The sequence below is a fragment of the Balaenoptera physalus genome (genome assembly GCF_965194825.1).
Source record: "Balaenoptera physalus genome assembly, chromosome: 7".
Classification (NCBI taxonomy): Eukaryota; Metazoa; Chordata; class Mammalia; order Artiodactyla; family Balaenopteridae; genus Balaenoptera; species Balaenoptera physalus.
Window position 1 is genome coordinate 110,481,535 of NC_138886.1, and position 20,277 is coordinate 110,501,811.

The following is a 20,277-nucleotide window of genomic DNA, read 5'->3' on the forward strand; positions in this document are numbered from 1 at the left end:
AGACAAGAAAGAGAGAGAGATTTCACCTCTGAGAATTTGGGTTTGCTTGCCTGCATCTTCGTGTGTGTGTCACCCCTTTTAGGAGAGCCATGTGAATTCATCACAGGGTCAGGGAAGTAAAAACCTCTGAGATGTGTCCATGGTTACTCAAGAAATGAGTGTGCATATTTAAAAGTGCTGCGTTCTTTCCTTGGCTCCACGCAGGAGCACCTGCAGTGTGATGAAATGGGAAGAAACCCAGGCTCTGGAAGTAACCCGTTGGGGTTTGAATCAACCCAGCTCTGTCCTCTCTCAGCTTTGCAAACTCCCTCAAATTATTTGAAATTGTCTTGAGTTTTCATGTCTTCACCTTTCAAACTGGGGACCATCCCTACCATGCAAGCTGCCTTGGGGTTCAAGTGAGACCGAATACGTGAAGTAAGTCCTCATGAAATGTGCCTTTCTTGTCTCTGCTGGGCCTGGGTAAGATCTGGAACTCTCCACGAGCATGATTGATGTTCCTTTTTTTATTTTTCAAAGATAATTTGGAAGGTGGGTGCAGGTTAGTTCGGCACACAACAGCCCCTTTCCAAAAGGTGGCCTCTTATATAATCATGTATGACTAGAGACAAAGTGTTAATAAGACCTGGAGGGGGGGACTTCCCTGCCACTCCAGTGGTTAAGACTCCATGCTTCCAGTGCAGGGGGTGTGGGTTCGATCCCCGGTCGGGGAACTAAGATCCCACATGCTGCGCAGCTCGGCCAAAAAAAAAAAAAAAAAAAAAAAGACCTGGAGGGGATTTTAAGTGGCAAGAAAAGAGCAGGAAGGGACAGAGTCTGCAGGGCTGACATGGTGCCTGGAGCAGCTTCTGAGAAGTTGCTGGGCAGACTGGCTGGAGGGGATTCGTGGGCTTCACCCTGCTTTCCAGGCTGCCGTTAAACTAGAAGGACGTAAACTAGGTCACAGAAGAAACAAACCTGAAGCCTGTCCCTTCCGAGCTGTAGGGAGGAGTTGTGAGCCTGGTCTTTGGTCAGAGGCTGGGGACATCGGATACACTGGTGCCCAAATATCTTCCCTTTTTTAACGTAGCATTTTCCCATAGGCTTCCCTTTCCACATCCATGGAAATCCTAGATCTCTCCTGCCTGAATACAAAGGATTCCAGGTAATGTTGTGAATAGTCAGTCACAGGGGACATTGGACAGTTCATCTCCTTGGGAAACTATTAAGTCAGAAAGAGTTATATTTGACAAAAGATCCTAAGGAATGTTTGTCCTGAAGTCAAAGAGGAAAACTGCAAAGAAATGCCTTAGGATTACCTTAAATGTAGGAGAGATGAGGGGCAGGGCATAAAAAAAGAAACAACTGGTCTTTATATTCCTTGATAAGAACTGTGAAGTATTGAAAGCCCTTGGTTGTAACCCCCAAATTGTCACAACCTTTGTGGATGTTGGTTTATGGGATTTTTTTGGTTTTTTAATCCTTCTTTTCCCTCTCTCTCTGTCCTGGTGACTTGTCTTGCTTTGAGAGTTTTTTTTTCAAGAATTGTTTTCATTCAACATATATTAAGCTCTTACTGAATGCCAGACACCTTCCTAGACCCCCAGGCTGTGGCGATCCAGTGTGTTCTAAGGGAACAGCCCCGGGATATAAGGACTTCGGTGTGCCGTGGGATTGAAGAGAGTGGGGTTAGAGGAAAGGAAAACCCTAAATCAGGCTCCTGGGCCATGGGTTCCCTCCCCCTCCTCAACCTTCACGCCTTGATTCCAGAATTACAGTCATTTTCCCCTGTCAGAGAGACCTCTTAAAAACAACTGCCACCCTCAGATCCCTAAGACAAAACCAGCGATAAAGCAGGATCTGAGATGACAATCTCTCTGCTAACTCTTCCCAAGCTTCAAGGGTCCTGCCCCTCTGCTTGCCCCCAGGTCGTGGGGTGATTTCTTGTTTTAAAATTAAGACATAACTGGGACTTCCCTGGTGGTCCAGTGGTTAGGACTCCACGCTTCCACTGCGGGGGGCACAGGTTCGATCCCTGGTCAAGGAACTAAGATCCCACAAGCCACACAGCGCAGCCAAAAAAAAAAAAATTAAGACATAACTTACATACAGTTAAGGGCACAAATCTTAGTGTACAGGTGGATGCACTTTTACAGTAGTGTCTACCCATGTCACCACCTCTCAGATGCACAGGCTACTCCCAGCCCCACATAAGTTTCCCTCGTGTCCATGCTGTCATTTTATAAAAGGTATTTAGAAGGCCCTTCAATATGTACTTCCCTTCCTCTCACTTCTCAGCTATAATGAAAAGGGGAGGAAAACCCCACCATCAACACAAAACAAGACAGTGAAGGGTGTACCTTTTGGCAGGTCAATTGGTAATCAGTCCCTGGACCTCAGTTTCCTCATGAAATCATATATATTTGAGGTTACATGATTTTTAGAATCCTTTCAGCCCTAGCTTTTATTCTAAGTGAATGAAAAAGAGAGTCAGAAGAAAACTAACTTTCTCTTCAAAGGCTTTTAGGTCCATACTCCATGACTAAGTAGGATTGTAAAATTTAATTGGAAAAGGTAAGTTGCTCCTTGGGTGGGTTGAGAATGGAACCATCAGTTCTAATCTACAAAAGGAAAAAGTTTTCCTTTCAAGTTGATGACTTCAGGCTGATTCCTGCAATCCAGCCAAGGCTCGTCTCCTTTATATGCTGCCCAGATTCACCCAGTAGTGAAATTTTGTGAGTTGTTCACCCAAACTTGGTCAAAAGCTCAGTTGCCTTGATTTTGTAAACTAGTCGGGTTTCAAACATGAACAGTTAAGAAGATGTGCGTTGAAGTAGAACAATTTTGTTCACATTTGCTGTTATTTATTTTTTAAATTAAAAATGGAACTGTATTTTAAAGTTTATTGTGTACTTAGTTGATTATTACCCTTATATTAATGAAATGAACTCATTCCTGGACTTTTCCTTATTGACACATCACACCCACCCATCTCTTCTGGTCTCATTTCATTACTGGTCCTATTTGTTTAAACTTGTTCTGTGGGATCATAGAGTCATGTTTGCCTGGAAGCAATAAAAACTGCAAACTATTTGGTTTTTAGTTCACCTCCACCCACACCCCATTCATCCCTTGGCATCTGAGCTGACAGTTTACAACAATTTATTTAATACAATTAGTATTAAATAAGTAAGTATAATATAAGTCCTATTTCTTCACTCATTCACCACAGATAATTAGGTAGAGGTAAAGGGAAATAAAGGGGTTAAAAGGTATATCAAATAACTTACATTGAAAGGATGGGAATGGATTCTCAAACCAAGTTCAACAAAGTAGGTTGAACCCGGGAAGAGGTCACGCCCCAGACCAATTAGATCAGAATTTCCGAGGGAAGGGAGTGGGACCCAGGCATTAGTATTTCTTTTCAATCTCTCCATGGTATCCCAATGTCAGGCCAAGGTTGAGAACCATTGCCTTAGAGGAAATAACAGCTTTAGTGAATCAGTGTTCAAGGTGCTTTTCTTAAACTCCCTGCTGGTGGTGAGTCAGATTGGAAAGAGGGGGCAGCCTCACTCTGGTTAGAATAGCGCCACTGTCTTAAGTCCTGGGTTGATGCATAGATTTTTTTTTTTATTTTAAAGAACGTGTCCTAGTACTTTAAAACGTGCAGTTTATTGCCTTTCAGAGCAATGATGCTTCACTGTCTGTGTACATAAGAATCACCAGAATGCTTATTAAAAATGCAGGTGGCTTGGGCCCCAGAGACTCTGAGTCAATAAACCTGGGGAATCTTTTTGAATCTAGGGTCCCCATCGAGAAATACTACTTTAGAGCATCTTCCACTGTCAAGATGTGTACGTGCTGTTATCTTGTGCAGTGATTCTTAACTTTTTTTCCAGTCACCTTGAGGATACTACAATGTCTAAAACTTTTGCTAAAAATGGTCTATCTTCAAGCCGTTCTTTCTGTTACTTGATCATTTAAAGCCATGTATGTTTGAGAACTCGTCTCATTAAAATGTATCATTTGGTATGTTTCCCCATCCTTTATTTTGAAAGGCTGCAGACTTTTTTTGAAGCTGTGTTTCCCCATTTTTTATTTTGAAAGGTTTCAGACTATTTAGAAGTTCTTGAGATTCAGGAAAGTGTTTATAATTTTAATAAAGTGGTCGTTTTCTCTCCTTCCCCGTAGTCACTTGAGCCATTTGAGAATCAAATACTCATCGTGTTCATCCCAAGCCTCTAACCTCAGCATCAGGGAAGCTGGATGAGCACGATCTTTGCCTCCCAGTCAGGGAGGCCCGCAGCTACCTCCGAAGAAATTGTCCCGAAGACGTGCTCTGGTGAAGGAAAGCTGATGTTCCCAACAGGATGTATTAAATAAATGGGTGTGTGGCCTCCCTCTTGCAATGTGTTAACTAACGCAAAGATTGTTTTTATAAAAACAAAGAGTTCCTGAGTGATTGACGACGTTAAGCCCCTTATCCTGTCTTGTAAGTATTGATTAATGAAATAATGCAGGTTTGCCTTTTGTTCCATAAAGAAACATAAGGTAGATTGTAAACCACATCACTGCCTAATTTTATTAAAATGGAATTGAGGTAGTTCTTTGATTCAGTTTTAGAGATTCCTCGATAGGAGATACTTGGGAAATCTAGTGTCATATGGTAGTAAATATATGTTTTAAAAAGTAAGGGTTTTCTCCCCTGTGGAATGTTTCTGACGCCTGTTCAAATTCCTTAGCACAAGTCCTGCCCTTTTTTGAAGGGGTGGAAGAAGGCTCCATCTGTCTGATTAAAAGAGGGAAAGAAGGCTTAGATCTTTGCCGTGCAAATAGAGGCACAATTTGTTGCTGTGACATCAGGCAAGTTATCTGAAATTTGGGGTTTTCAAATGGCCAAATAGCCACTGGGGAATTATGAGAATAAATGAGAAAGCTAGTGTCATAGTGTCTGGGACCTCATGGAGAAATGGTCACCAGGAAAACTAAGTTGACACATGAGCCCCAGTAACCAAATAACTGGGCTTCCAGGTCCAAGCTCATTGGCTGCTCATCATGGTGCAATACAGGAGCACTGACCTTGGAACCCAGCAGAACCAGGTGGGTCTCATAAACTCTCAGAGCCCCAGTTTCCTCATTTTAAAGGGAAGACAGTATCTACTTTCCAAGGCCATTACAAGCATTAATAAAAATATTTATGCATCTATCTAGCCCATTCTGGAGAATGAGCAGTGGCCATGCTGTTTGACCAGGGGACACGGAAACGCCTGAATCCTGTCTTCAACTGACTACAATCTATATGTTTCTTAAGAGAAATACCAAAAAGCTCAGACAGGTGAATGCTATTATTTTTAGGCCTTGGTCCAAACCTCAGTGCTCACCGCTTGCTCTGATGAACGTGGAGGGACCATGTGGAGCCGGAAGGAGCATTGGACCAGAAGCCTAGCGAGGCCTCCTTTCCCCAAGGCCTCTCTCAGGTTCCGGTTGACTTTCAAAGAGATTAGAGACAGTCTGGTGGGGAAGCTTTGGCCATGGCCCCATCTTGCTTCTGTAGGGTATGGTCAAAGAGAAAGCTACCACCCCATAGAAAACTGGACTGACTCAGTATTAGCCAGGAACCAGTTGTCCTGTGGGTGCAGGGTGCAGGTTGGTGGTGGTGGAAGTGAGCCATGAGATTCCTTTAGTCAACAATAACAGTGCCTTTGTGTTATCTCTCCTGTCCTCTGCCCCCTGTCGACACACTTGGGGGACCCCCTTTGGGGGCTTACAGTGTACCACCCCGACCAGAGTTCTGAGTTAGAGAAAGACTTCACATTTATACCACTTTATTCCCAACACAGCACTTCATCATGTGCAACCTGGCGTAAGAATTTCTGAAATTCACACAATACAGATATTAAATGGGTCACAGATTTCAAAGTCAGAATTACACTTGTGTTGTCAATTTTTCTGGTCCAGTGGATTTACATCTTCTGCCCAGTTTCCTCTTCAATCAGACTTTCCTGAAAAATATGTGAGTAGCAAATATATCAAGGTTGATTTTCTGACCTGAGTTTCATTATGTTTGAACATTTTAATTTCTAAAATATTGATATAGAAAGAATAGATCCATTTGTTTTTGCACACTAGATAGTGCTAGAGAGCTAGATCATGTCTTTATAAGTCGTTTAATAAACATATTATCTACATTAATAGTTTAAAGGTAGGATGTGAGGACAGAGGTGAAAGAAAGGTCTGATCCTTTTGTCTGTGTTTTTTTTTTTTTTATGGCTGCGTCGGGTCTTAGTTGCGGCATACGGGATCTTCGTTGCAGTGTGTGGGCTTCTCTCTAGTTGTGGTGTGCGGGTTTTCTCTCTCTAGTTGTGGCGTGCAGGCTCCAGAGCACGTGGGCTCTGTAGTTTGCGGCACGCGGGCTCTAGTTGAGGCGAGCGAGCTCAATAGTTGTGACAAGCGGGCTTAGTTGCCCTGAGGCATGTGGGATCTTAGTTCCCCAACGAGAGATTGAACCCATGTCCCCTGCATTGGAAGTCGGATTCTTTACCACTGGACCACCAGGGAAGTCCCCATCCATCTGTTATGAATCCAGTCTTTGCCTCAATTCTGTCTTTCTAATGTCATGTTTGGAAAATTTCACTGCTTGCTATTAGTTTTATCATGCGGTAAACAGGATTAGAAAAAGAAAGGAAATAAATATGTCCTCTTTTTCTCTGTCCTATGGGTGTAGAAATTGAAGTCAATGGAGAAAATAAAAACTGTTGCTCATCTTCATATATGACGTATTCAGGCTTTTTCTGCTCCTGGGCGTAACTGAAAATTAACTGTAATGCCTTCTAACTGCTGCAAATAAGTGGACCATGGAGCTCAGAGGACATCAGAATTGAATTCAGGTTTCAATTTCTATATTCAATTCTCTTATACATTTTTTAAAATCAAAAACCTACATTGGGTTAGTAGAGTTCCATTTTGGGTGGGAATTTGGAAAATTAGTATTGTCCAATCAGATAACTGGAAGTCAAATCTGTGGCTCTGAATTATAAATTTACTAGTTTGGGAGTTTTTATCCAAAGAGAAAGAAAATTAATTAGAGCACCATTTTTGATTTCTACATTTCCCGGGGAGAACCGTGTTATACCAAGAACTGTTGAAGAATCCAGTGGAGAGGTGTAGATTAGCCTAGAGGAGAATAGTCTAGAGAGTTTGATGAACATACTTGAAGAACTGACATGTAGCAGTGGGAAGAAACTTGTTTTGTCAGTCATCCCATAGGCTAGAGCTGAGATTAGTAGATAAAGGTTGCAAAGAGATTTCAATTTAAGAAAGAAAGAAAAAGGGTTCCAATCATTAGTACTATCTAACCACTGAAAAGGGGTGTTATGGAATGGCAAGGGCCCAGTACAGGAGGAATTCAGGCAGTCAGGAAGGTAAGCCCTGCAGTGGCTAGAGATGGTTGTCCTAAGTGGATGACCAAAGTGGTGGTACCCAGGGCCCATCCATCTCTAAAGCTCCATGTTATTAACGCTGTAACTCACCAGAGCTCCTTTCAGGTCCCTGGGTGGAGAACGGCGCTGGTGTATCGTGCACTCAAAGCGCTGAGGTTCTGCTGGTTGATCAACCTCTTTGGCTATCTGCAAAAAAAAAAGAATGTGATTCTTGGAGATGGAGATACAGAAATGAAATGGTATTTTCCATTTCCACCAAAAACTGTGTGTGGGAAGTGAAGTCAAGGGAGTTGTGGGACTGAGAAAGCTGAGAATTGGGATGGAGACTTTAAAAGATCATAGAAATGCTGTCAGACACATCTACAGACTGGTGTGCAGTTCTGGAGGAAATGGGCCATAATAAGGAGAGAGAATATTTTTCTCCCTCCAGTTGATGAGAATGAAGCACTTCAAGCCTCATGAAGGGATGGTATACAAAAAAATACCAGAGCTTATAGTTATGACTAAGGTTGATCTTATTTTCTAGTTTTTACTAAATATGTCCTAGTTAGAAGAGAGTTGCTTCACATATAGTCTGTGGAGAGGGAATGTCAGATTCTGGGCTTCTTTGTTTCATACTAAATTATCTTTATTATTTCTCCCAAATGAGATATTTCTTTTCAATGAAAACTAAATGGTTTTAAGTTTCTCTAGCTATGTTTCCCATTCTCAGCTCTATATTGAGTGTCCAGCCCTGAATCATTCATCCTTTAGGGCATGGTTCGTTTCCCATTAACTTAAAAAACAATAACAACTGTCTTTCATTAATCCATTAATGGATGGATCCATTAATCCATCCATTAATCCATTAATCCACTTAATCCATTTTTTTGGATTAAGCAGCCAAGATATATGGCTTCGCTCATGCAATCCTCACATGGCCCCAAGAAGTCACATTTTATAGATAAAAAAACCCAAGTACCTGTGTTAGTTCTGGTACTAGAACTGAAAACTAATTTCTGTGGAATCAAATCCAGTGTATTTTCCAGAATGTATTTTGTCTCCTTGAACTTGCTAACTCCTCTCCTCTAGGGGCCTCCAACTTCTTTGCTTGAGTGCCCATATCATTAAAAAGAAATTGTAGGGACTTCCCTGGTGGCGCAGTGGTTGAGAATCCGCCTGCCAATGCAGGGGACATGGGTTCGAGCCCTGGTCCGGGAAGATCCCACGTGCCGTGGAGCAACTAAGCCCGTGCGCCACAACTACTGAAGCCCGCGCGCCTAGAGCAAGTGCTCCTCAACAAGAAAAGCCACCACAACTGGGAAGCCCACGCACGGCAACAAAGAGTAGCCCCCGCTTGCCGCCACTAGAGAAAGCCCGCACGCAGCAACGAAGACCCAACGCAGCCAAAAATAAAACTAAATATTAAAAAAAAAAAAGAAAGAAATTGTAGAGCATGCACCCTTGATAAGGATACTTATTTATGTTATAAAAATGTACTGCTGACCTAATATCACAGATATTTTTAAAACATGAAATTACAAAAAAAAAAAAAAAAAATAGGCAGAGTTCTAAGATTTTCTTTCCAAATCCCAAAGAATCATCTTGTACTAGAGACCTTGGCTCCATCCACTTGTTTCTAATTCCTTTGGCAAACCTATATCCTCAGAGAACGACACACCCCTTTGCGCTTGTTCATCTAGGAATTATTCCTGCCCTTTGTCCCATTAGTCCCTGTCTGAATTGAAAGCAGGAATGGGACTTGACTTTGGAAGCGCCTTATCTCCCCCGGAATACCTAGGTTGGAGCCAAGAATCGGTAGCACCCTTGGGCGCACGTGGGATGTTGGCATCGTTCAGTTAGATCCCATAAGCCATGTCTCATTTTGAAGCTGAGAGAAACTTACCTCTTGGAAAGAATCAAGCACATTTTCAGCATTTCTCTTTCCTCCGGGGCGCAACCCGTAGGACCAGTGCTGGCTGGAGCAGCCCACCACACACAGAGTCAGCAGAATAAGTCCAGCTAGAAGTTTTGGAATCGGCTCCATTCTAAGGAACATCAATGCAACCATAAAAATAGACCCAGACTGGGTAGAGCAAAGACTCCCTTGGTGAAAAGCCTAACACTGGTGTCACTAACCCGGCAGAAGACGGAAGTGGGAGTCATCTACGGTTTTCACATGCAGGTACTTGCTTGCCTTGAGTTTCCTAGCCACTGGAGACAAAATCACTCCTTTAAACTCACATGTTGAGTGCTTTTTAGAACTAAACTATTTCAATGTGTATTATTTATTTAGTTATCCAAACCTCAGGATTTCTCCTTTATCAAATTCACTTTTTGTCTTCGTATTCCCCAGCCCCGCCCCGTGGTTGGTTTTCATTCCTGAGATAAAGAGAATCGGGCCATCTGCCCTGAAAAGGGGCTCCTACTAGGATTCTCTGGCTAATATAAGTTGCTTGACATTAAATGGCTACCCTATGGTGCTAATTACGTTTTGCTGAGTATCTGTCCTCTGGTCTTCCACACATTGCCTCTGGCTGGACTATCTGTGAGTGTGAGAGAGGAGTCCATGCTTTTCAAAGCATGGAGTTCCACACAAGCTGCCTCCGTGGCCAAGGCAGCCTTGAATTATTGAATTACATGTGGAATTCTCACAAAGGAATTTTCACTGGTGGGGAAGAGGCCAAAGACAAAATCAAATATTGGTTGATGCGCTGCTGCGATTCTGCAAAGTCTGGATCTCTATGGCTGGAGGTGACAAGGATCAGGAAGGTCAAGGTTTCTTTAGACACTGTACCTGGCCTTAGCTCTTATAAAATGCCCTATAGACAGACAATAGCATGCAGTCTAAAAAAAGTGCTAGAAATACAAAGAATTTTACCTGTTTGAGAGCAAAGAGTCCCCCCAAATCCCAAGCTTCCTTTGGAGTGTGTTGAGTCTGACTTTTCATTTTTCTAGCTTCCTTTTTATATGAAACTTTTCCAGGACACTAAAATCTTCCCTGCTGGTTAATTGCACAGCACGTGGACTTTTTTTTTTTTTTTTAATAGCAAATATTTTTTAAGCCTCACATAAAGCCCTTAATGCTGTATGTAATTGGAACACCCACTGGTGTATCTGTTAAATTTACTTAAGTCTTGGCCATTAAAACGTCAGCTAAGACTTTTATAGCTGAGGCCACAATTCAAAGCGATTAAAATCTAGCTAGGTAGGATCCCCTTGAGGAAACTGACAGACCTATCAAGAGTTGAAGGAAAATAGCTGTCTTAGAATGTCATGTTAAATGCACACATAAAAACTTTCACAGAGGAGGCCATGCAATAATTGTAGAGGTTGAGTCAGGATGCCTGGGATCTGGTCTCAGCTCTTAGATTCCTCGTGTGTTAAAAGGAGCTGATTTATAGGCAATAAGTGATTATTGGTACTATTCCAAACCCATATAGGATCTCTAGAGTAGATGGTGTGAGTTTGAAAATTCCCCAGTCTGCTACCCTCCAGGTTTCCTCCTTGACTTATTTTTTATTTATTTAATTTATTTAGTTTTTAAAATTGAAGTACAGTTGAGTTACAGTGTTCTGTTAGTTTCAGGTGTACAGCAAAGTGATTCACACACACACATATATATATGTGTGTAACTTCTTTTTCAGATCTTTTCCCTTATAGGCTATTACAAGATATTGAGTATAGTTCCCTGCGCTATACAGTAGGACCTTGTTGTTTATCTATTTTATATATAGTAGTGTGTATCTGCTAATCTCAAACTCCTAATTTATCCTTCCCCTCCCTTTTCCCTTTTGTTAACTGTAAATTTGCTTTCTATGTCTGTGATTCTATTTCTGTTTTGTAAATAAGTTCATTTGTATCTTTTTTTTTTTTTTTTTTTTAGATTCCACATATAAGCAATATCATATGATGTTTGTCTTTCCATGTCTGGCTTACTTCACTTAGTATGATCATCTCTAGGTCCATCCATGTTACTGCAAATGGCATTATTTCATTCTTTGTTATGGCTGAGTAATATTCCATCGTGTATATATACCACATTTTCTTTCTTGAAAGCCTTATACAGCATCAGAAAGGTAAGGAGAAACATTGTATTTAGAATCCGCCAAATGCAAAACCATCTAGAGCAGATTTAGGCCCAGGGTTCAACTCATTTCAGTAGATACTTATTGAGTTAAAAGATGCAAATCCCTGTGCTAAAGGTCATGGGAGTACAAAGATGAGGAATAATCTGGCATGTGAATGAGACTAACCTGCTTCATTATTACAGTCCTGCAAAGTGGGTATCATGATCCAAATTTTACAGATTAATGTTTCACCCCAGCGGTGAGCCCTTGGATGTTTTATTTACACAGTACAAGCATTTAAAAAAGAGAGAGATCCACTACTCTTTATTACATTTATTTGAATACATGATTGTCTTTCCTAATTTACCCCTGGGCTTTAACTCATGATGGTCAAGGATCCCATCTTATTTAAACATCTGTTAATAAATCCCCAGCGTTTAGGGACTTCCCTTGTGGTCCAGTGGTTAAGACTCCATGCTGGGTTCGATCCCTGGTGAGGGAACTAGATCCCGCACGCGGCAAGGAAGATCCCGCGGGCTGCAGCTAAGACCCGGCACAGCCAAATAAATAAATAAATAAATAAATCCCCAGCATTTAATCAGCATTCAATCAGTATAGATTGGAATGAATGTATGAATGAGTGAATAAAAGGTAAGGACCTTTTAGCCAGATTAGACCTAATGTTTCCTCTACTTCTGCATCAAAGATATGTGTTTTTTTTTCCCAAAGGAAGTGGACTTTTAATTTTTAATACTTCTTTCTTAAATTACAGAAAATTTAAGTCTTCGCCATCAGATCCCACTCCATAGAAAGTCTAGGGTGGCTTTAAACCAGTTTGATTTAAACCATTAAATTCTCTTCCCCTACTATTTTCAAGGTCTTAGTAAACATCTCCCAGCACAATCGCACAGACACTGTCCAAAGATATGTTTTATCTGACACAGAATAAACCTTCATGTACAGTTGGATGGAAGGCCTGTTACATTTGCTGAGCGGAAAAATGTTTAAAAGTAACTGAATATGTGTTCATTTTAGAGCCAGGATTGGCATTTCTCCTCGAGTAAGATGCTAAACCCGTCAGTTGTTGCCCAGTGTCCTGTGAAATAATTACATCTGCAAGGATTTTGGCATAAAGAGCAACGTTGTTCCACTCAAATAAACTCCTGCTTTGCCCAGCCACCTCTGTGGAGGTTGTCAGATCCGTGATAGGGTAGGGAAGAGGATAAACTTTCAAGTATAATTGCACATAGAGGGGGAATTAAAAAATAGAATGTAAGTGATTGACTTTATCTCATTTAAATTATTTTATCTCATTTAGACACTGAATAAGCGCCATTCTGACATGGAGGAGTGCAATCTTATCTCACCATAAAGGTAATGAGTGAGAGCCTGGTTTTCAACAAGAGTCCATTATGTTTGAACGATATTTGTTTAAATTGTCCAATTGATTTCATGTTTACTGAAAGAGATATGCTTCTAACAGTGTTGCTTAAGCAGATGTGGTCCTTGGTTAGAAGTAATGAAAGCAGAGTTGAGACTTCTGACCCTTATTGTCATGTTAATCACTTATCTCTGGTTAAGCATTCCTGGATTTCTGGTAGCTTATTTCTATTAGTTGGTATTAAATCTTTGAAAAATGCTTTGAAATTTTTAGATGAACACAGCCACATGATCTGTGAATTCATCCAATATGCTTCATGCCCTTGAAGCCTGCCTTAGCATTGTCATAGATCTCAAGGTCAAAGGCCAAATTTATTTTCTACATCACCAAATAGGATATCAAATATGCAATTAATGGGATGTGGAGGTTTGGTGACAAATTTTGATCCTTTTCACAGTTCTTAGATCGATTTACCAGGAAGCTGAATTCAGTTAATTGGGTTTAAATATTTGGATTTTATAGTTATCATACTTTTTTTTCCCCTAAATTTAGAAATTTCCTAAATTTTAAAGTATGGCTTTAGAGGGAAAATGGCCCCATTTTTAGCATTAAAAAAAAAAACCCTCAAAATTATTAAAATGTAACAATAATGGTTTAGTAATCTTGCTGAATGACAGATGGAAACCTTCTTTGTCCTAATGTAAAATCTCAGCAGGAAGGACTCATGAACTCCTGCTGACATATCTAAGGTTGTGAAAGGGTTTTGGAGAACTAATCCTTGCATAAGCTACTTTATACCAAAAGTAATGTAACTGCTTTTAGAGTTGTACATTTTAAAGATGATAATACTTCCTTAGAGATTTAAAAAAATTCTAGGGCTTTTCATATATTAAAGATGATTTAAAGTTGACTTGCAGTAGATTTACTTCCAATTCATGAAATGAACAGTTGGAGAAAACACCCCAAGTCTTGATTTATGATGGTAAACTTCATAAGAAAATGAATTTACAATATTTCCTACTAAAATGGCTTTGAAATTATAGTTAAAAGACTAGACTATATTACAGCATAATATGTATTGCTCTAAACAGTTACATGAGTTCTGAATTTTCTCAGTGTAGATAATTAGCTAATTTAGGTTTAAAGCCTTTTCTAGCCCTTCCCCACCCCTCCTCCAACAATTGTGTTTTTAACCTATGTGTACAGTCATGTTTCATTGATCGGGTTAATGTAAGTTTTTTACTATTTTGAAACTTCCCTTCCTCCTTAAACTTCTTTCTCCTGGTTGTCAGGCGAGAACATTTTAGGGGCAATGTATCAATACGTAACCATCCTAATAAAAGCTAGCTGGTAATAATGTTCATCAGCTAAAGAGTAACACAAAAGTTGAATTATTGGAAGACAGTCTTTTCTTTCATTAAGCATTAATGAAATGTCTTTGTGTTGTTAGAATGGTGGATTTTAAGAGGAGGGTCATAAAATAACCATGCTTAAAGAAATAACTTTAACGGCACTTTCTTCCTTTTCCACCCAGATTCTCGGGGCTGGTCTTCAACACATATTGAAGAAATGTAAGTAAATTTGGAAAGTTCTGCTTTTCAAAAGAAAGACAAGAAACTCCTTTTCAACATTTCACGTCGTTTATTAATGCAGTATACATTAGATCCAAAAATCTGCATTTTCTAAGCATACTGTGTTTGGATCTTTCAGATTCTTCTGCAGTCTTAGGTTATGTCTACAGATGTACCCTTAAGTGGATGAACAACACATTCTATGATTATTGAAAATATAGTACAGAGTGAAATGATTTAAATATAATTTAGGCACATATTGATTATGAAAATAGATATCTCTCAATACTTCTCTGTCTTGGTAAAAATAATAAAGCAAAGAAAATAATTCATTTCTGAAGTTGCTTTCCTTCACCTGTAAAGGTCTGATCTCCTCCCACTATGCATATATACCCTTTACTGTTAAGGAAAGCTTTGCATATGTATATATAGAAGAATAAGCTACGTAAATATTGAAGACATGTCATTCTCCCAAAGGAGACAAAGTGGTTTTTAATGATTCCTTGCCTCAAACCGATGAGTCTGTAGAATTCAGAACCCATTTGGACACAGCTTACATCCCTGCTCTTGGGGTAGACATAAGGACACCGGTTACTGGTAAGGAAGTACAGGCCCTGCCCCTGCTGCTGCAGAGATAATAACTCACAAAAGCCAGGCTAAAATTTATTAAAACAAAAGAAACCAGAAATATAAGAACCACAGGTGCTGACTTATTGGTATTACATCTTGGACCAGTCAAATGCCTTTATTTTCATTTAAGTTTTTTGATAGCTATAGTCAAACTGTCAGTTTAAAGTTCCTCATTCCCCGTTGTAGGGTTTGAGCTGCGATTATATTATGTTGACTTCTAAAAGATGAATTTACCATAGTCATTCATATTTTATAGCTGATTGCAGTGGATTGGGATTTAATACCTATTTCGGAGCTGGCCCTGTTTAAACTATTTAGCATTTGAATTAAATGAACGTTAATTATGCACCTTGGTTTTTTGGTTCAGAACTGTCTTCCTCTGCTTGTTTTGACTGTACAGGAGGAAACTAGGCTAGCAGTGTAAATAGATAAAATTGCCTGGTCTGGCGTTGAGTGGAACTTGCTAAGAATGAAATCCTAAGGAATGCTCATTTAAAAGTTGTAGCTGTACGTAAATCCTTCCTCCATCTGGGAAGTTCCACTGTTACTTAAGCTGACAATGATGTACAACAATGTCTCTTTCCTTCCACTCTGTCTCAATCAGTAACAGAGGATTTCTTTAATTTATCTAATGTTTTGTTCTTAAAGAAAAAAAAAATTATAAAAATGAACCTGAAAAAAGAGCCTTGGGGAGTCTGATCTCACCATATTCACACGGTGTGACAGGTATTTAAAGTAGGGGAGGCATCACTAAAGCTACTGATATTTATAAACCTGAACAACCTTTTCAAAATTGTCATAAAGGTTAACAGTTTAAATATCCATACTGCATCTAAAGATTCAATAAATATAATTGCATATGTTGTGCTTTTCATAAATTAAAATCCTCAAATGCATTTCAAACCAAGATGGTATTTCCACATCATGCCTATTTAAAAGCAAATATAATAGATACTATTCCTGGTCACAAAGCCAGGCAAATCGCCCTAACTCCACTCAAAAGGCAGCAATCTAATCGAGCTTCCCTACATCTACTACATGAGTGCTTCTCTGTTAAAATCAGAATGTGGAAAAAAAAGTCACTTTTTTCCCTTATGCACCTCTGAGAACAAGCATAATCCTCTACATGTTGTTTTTTTTTTTAATTCCCTTCCAGTGTCATTTCTTCCAGACAGCTGAGTGGGTGGAGAAAGAAAAGTGATAAGGAGAACATTTCTCATCTCCGGCATCTTCCTCCAACCCTAGGATTCTCATCTGACGCTTTGTGACATATGTAGTGGTGTCAGCATCTCTTCAAAGATGGCGCCCTTCACGTTGGAACCCCTCAGGTTGGCTTCTTGAAGGTCACACCCAGACAGGTCGCAGTTCTGTAGGACAAAAACAGTATTCTTGGAAGTAATAGACAGATTTAAGGCCTTATCTGTTCCCTCTCAAAGGGATTCCTGGGGCCTATCAGGAAAATGTTCCTATATAATAAAACTCAGTTACTTCTGGAAAACTTCCAGAAATTTTAGGAGAAAGTCATATTTTCTTCTATCTGTATTTATTCTCTCTAGTTGATGCTCAGGCTGACCACTGCAATATGTATAAACAAAAGTTAATGACGAAGCATGTCCCTTCTGTGTTTTAGGCATTTAAAATCCAGAATGGACTCCTATGTAGTAAAAAGTATCTAAACAATCCATGAACAATAATAATGCAAGGCGAGGGGGTGGGGGAGACTGTTTAAAAAGAAAATCTGAGAGAAAGGGATTTCACTTCATTAGATCGCATAATAGATTTTCCTTCAACCCTAACATTCTTAGAGCAAGGAATTACCTCTTTTTAACCCCCAAATTATGTGTACAGTTCAATGAGTTTTAACAAATGTATACAGCAGTGTAACCACCACCATAAGTGGGAGCTGCTTTCAAATTTCCCTTGAGATCAGGGAGTGACAGATGAGACAGGGGTTCTGGATAAGTCCTACATCCCTGGGGATGGTGGGGACAATGGTTAGAGAGCAGGGTGACTGCACACATAACCTGTCAGCAGCTGCCCCAACAGTCAACCTGATTAGTCTTTGCAATCAGCTGGATAAAGAGAAGCTTTCTGCTGTTTAACCGCATTGACTACATGCCAACTCAAACCAAGGACAAACGATCATCATCATAGGTGACAGTAACACATAATAAAAAACTAAATAATGGTGCTTATAATAGGTTTATACCTTCAGTCTTAGGCTGGTTCTTTTTGCCTTTAAGGTTAATGGGGCCTGCTACTACGCTGCTAAGACCTATCAAGAGAACAAGTCGAAAACATTTTAAAAAATCAACGGCAAGCTAAATGTTGACGTGCTAGTCTCTACAATCCAATCTATGCCAGGTTTTCTTGTATAGGGCTGTACTGTTCAATACGATAGTCCCAGCCACATATGGCAGCTTATATTTAAATGAATTAAAATTAAATACAATTTAAAAAATCCATCCCTCAGTGGCACTGGCCACGTTTTAAAGGCTCAGTAGCCGTATGTGGCTGGTGGTTGCTGGACTCAACAGCAGAGTCACAGAACACGCCCAATGTCGCAGAAAGAGCTACCAGAGAGCGACGACACAGACCTGTGAACAGCTATGGAGTCTGCACGCTACACCTGCCAATCAAGATGATACGTACAAGACAATGCTGATAAAAAACGGGACTGGACAGAATGAAAATCTCAGGCTGAGATTCAAAAAAGAATATGATGCCGATTTAGAACAGGCTTTCCCTGAACCGGATTTCAAACACAGATGTCATTTCAATTTCTCAAGTAGTTCAAGAAATAATCTGACCCCATTTAATTCTGTTTGGAATTAAAATTTAAGGAAACCACAATCAACTGGATTAAAAAAGCATCTATCAGACGTATCTACTTGAGGGAGACCCAAGGAAAAGAGGAGAAATGAAATCAGCTCAGACTGAATGCCAGATGAGTCTTCAAATCTGAACCTGGCATCTGTAACTGAGGTAACCAGATCCTACTCTGGAATTCAAGTTTGTTTAAACAAGCAATTGAAAGGAAAGCATCCCTTCAGCTGGGCTGGCATGTTACCTGGCAGTTTTGACCAGCCAACTACTTTGTTTATGATCTCAATACATTTTGCAGGAGCTACTCAGTAATTCTAGATTAATAAAAACTCTTTCAACTTGCTGACTCACCTCCAAATCAGTTCCTGCCAGAGTCGCTCCTCTGAGGTTACAGTTCTTCAACTTTGCATTTTTTAAGGTAGCAACTCTCAGGTTAATTCCTGTCATTTGACTTCCTTCCATATCCACACCTTTCAGATTAGCACCTAAAGGGAATACATTTTAGGCATAGATGAACTTGAAAATATTTATAGTCATCTATCTTCAAAAGATGCAAGGTGACTTATAATAGAGGTGAATGATGACCTCTGGATCCTTTGGAAATGACTGTGAATTATAAATCTGTCTCTCAACCAATATACATATATAAAGAATTCTTTGTTAACAATTTGCTTACACTATGAATTAAGAATTCATGTTTTAGTCTGTATTTTTGATGGAGGAATTAAATTCGGTCTTATGATAATTAGCACTTTTAAATATGCTCTGGAAAGTTCATGGCAATGAAGATAAGTAGTGGGTCTTCTAAATATACAAATAAACGAACTGACCAGTTCACGGACACAACAAAGCAATAAGGAATTCATAAACAAAACATTATATCCAAAAATGACAAAAAACTGCCTGGCTATATGCAAACTGAATTTCTTAATTTTGGTCCGTGTAAGGCTATGCTGTTCTGTTTGAAAGTTTAAGATGCTGATACTTAATTCTCCAACTGAAGCCTCCTTAAACACTGGAGGCCACATTTCCCGAGTTCAGCATGTTGGTTACCACGACTGAGACCAAGCAATGGCTTATCCCTTTGCAAATTCTCTAAGTATATGACAGAAGAAATCTAACTCCCTATGGTTATCATGTTTTACCAGTAACAATTATTTTGCAGGGCTTTTTACTTAACAGTGTGTTTTTACCTTAGAGAAGGTAATTATAGATAGAATCTCACCTTCTAAATTGGCTTTAAGACCAGAAGGATCTTCAAAATTGCACAGTTTCAGGGATGCTCCTTCTGCATTAGAACAGAGCATCTTGACTCCCTGGAGGTTTGCACACTGGCAAAGGAAAAGAGAAAAGTCCATGTATTAAGGTTCAGAATTTTGTTTGGAATAGAAAAAATTGGCTCAAACAGTAAAAGAAAAAAAAGGAGGGAAAAAAAAAGCTCAGTTTGATAAACTCACAATCAATTAGTTTCTGTTTACAATAAAGACTTTACCAGTTGAACCCAATAAAAACTGAGAAATGTTTTTAAAAAATAGTTGTTTTAAAAGAAACAAAAGGAAAATAAACAACAGCATTCCTGCTTTACATGAAACTTAAGAGTTTAGATAAAGAAGCTGAGGAGTCTGGACCATGACATCCCTATTTCTGTTTTCATAAACAGCCCAGGCCATGACAATGTGACAGTTGAAATGTCTGGGTGAAGAAACTTGTTAGGGGTATGGATTTTCTCCTTCCTTATTATTGTAGGACTCAATCAATGAAATTCTTGATGCTCAATAATCCTACCACTACCTTCTTTTCAAAGGCCAGACTGCTAAGGCCAGTAATGAAAGGCATCATCTAGCTACAAACACCATCAAGTTGTCTGTAGAGTCTTTCTGTACCAACCAGCAATGTTGTTGCTACACCACATTGTCAATCCTGAGTACCCAAGCCACAGTACAAGATGTAAAGAGGAAAAAGCCAGAAAATATATGTTAGAATTGTAAATTATGCTAGGTGGTCTCAAAGGATTCAATGCCATCAGATCTGAACTCTAACAAATACTAGATAAGGCAGGAAGCTATCTATAAAGGTGTTTTAAACACTGCAAGGCTAGACAGCCTCAACCACCAGAGGGCAGACAGCAGAAGCAAGAAAAACTACAACCCTGCAGCCTGTGGAACAAAAACCACATTCACAGAAACATAGACAAGATGAAAAGGCAGAGGGCTATATACCAGATGAAGGAACAAGATAAAACCCCAGAAAAACAACTAAATGAAGTGGAGATAGGCAACCTTCCAGAAAAAGAATTCAGAATAATGATAGTGAAGATGAAAAGAATTCAGAATGATGATAGTGAACATGATCCAGGACCTCGGAATAAGAATGGAGGCAAAGATCGAGAAGATGCAAGAAAT

At 39.6% G+C, this 20,277-nt stretch overlaps 2 protein-coding genes across 5 annotated transcripts in view; both read right to left on the reverse strand.

Moving 5' to 3' along the window:
• Positions 1-2,989: 2,989 nt before the first annotated feature.
• Positions 2,990-9,577, reverse strand: GNRH1 (gonadotropin releasing hormone 1). Its single transcript, XM_082469089.1, has 3 exons — positions 9,304-9,577; positions 7,509-7,604; positions 2,990-5,981 (listed from the first exon to the last, which is right to left on the reverse strand). The coding sequence occupies exons 1-3, from the start codon at positions 9,466-9,468 to the stop codon at positions 5,943-5,945; spliced, it is 300 nt and encodes a 99-aa protein (XP_082325215.1). The 5' UTR covers positions 9,469-9,577; the 3' UTR covers positions 2,990-5,942.
• A 6,120-nt stretch (positions 9,578-15,697) lies between these two features.
• KCTD9 (potassium channel tetramerization domain containing 9) overlaps positions 15,698-20,277 on the reverse strand; it is a 60,745-nt gene continuing 56,165 nt past the window's right edge. For all 4 annotated transcript variants that reach the window (XM_082468997.1, XM_082468996.1, XM_082468998.1 and 1 more), the window contains 3 exons: positions 19,101-19,206; positions 18,227-18,360; positions 15,698-16,416 (listed from right to left, as the gene is read on the reverse strand). In XM_082468997.1, the coding sequence (XP_082325123.1) occupies positions 16,300-16,416; positions 18,227-18,360; positions 19,101-19,206 (357 nt within the window). In that variant the 3' untranslated portion in view covers positions 15,698-16,299. The remainder of the gene's footprint in view (positions 16,417-18,226; positions 18,361-19,100; positions 19,207-20,277) is intronic.

Coding starts and splice junctions, on each gene's coding strand:
- GNRH1 (XM_082469089.1), bottom strand. CDS start 9,468: ATGGTTGCATTGATGTTCCTTAGAATGGAGCCGATTCCAAAACTTCTA. Junction 7,605..9,303: donor TGCTTGATTCTTTCCAAGAG/GTAAGTTTCTCT, acceptor TTTTTTTTGCAG/ATAGCCAAAGAGGTTGATCA. Junction 5,982..7,508: donor GGGACCTGAAAGGAGCTCTG/GTGAGTTACAGC, acceptor CATATTTTTCAG/GAAAGTCTGATTGAAGAGGA.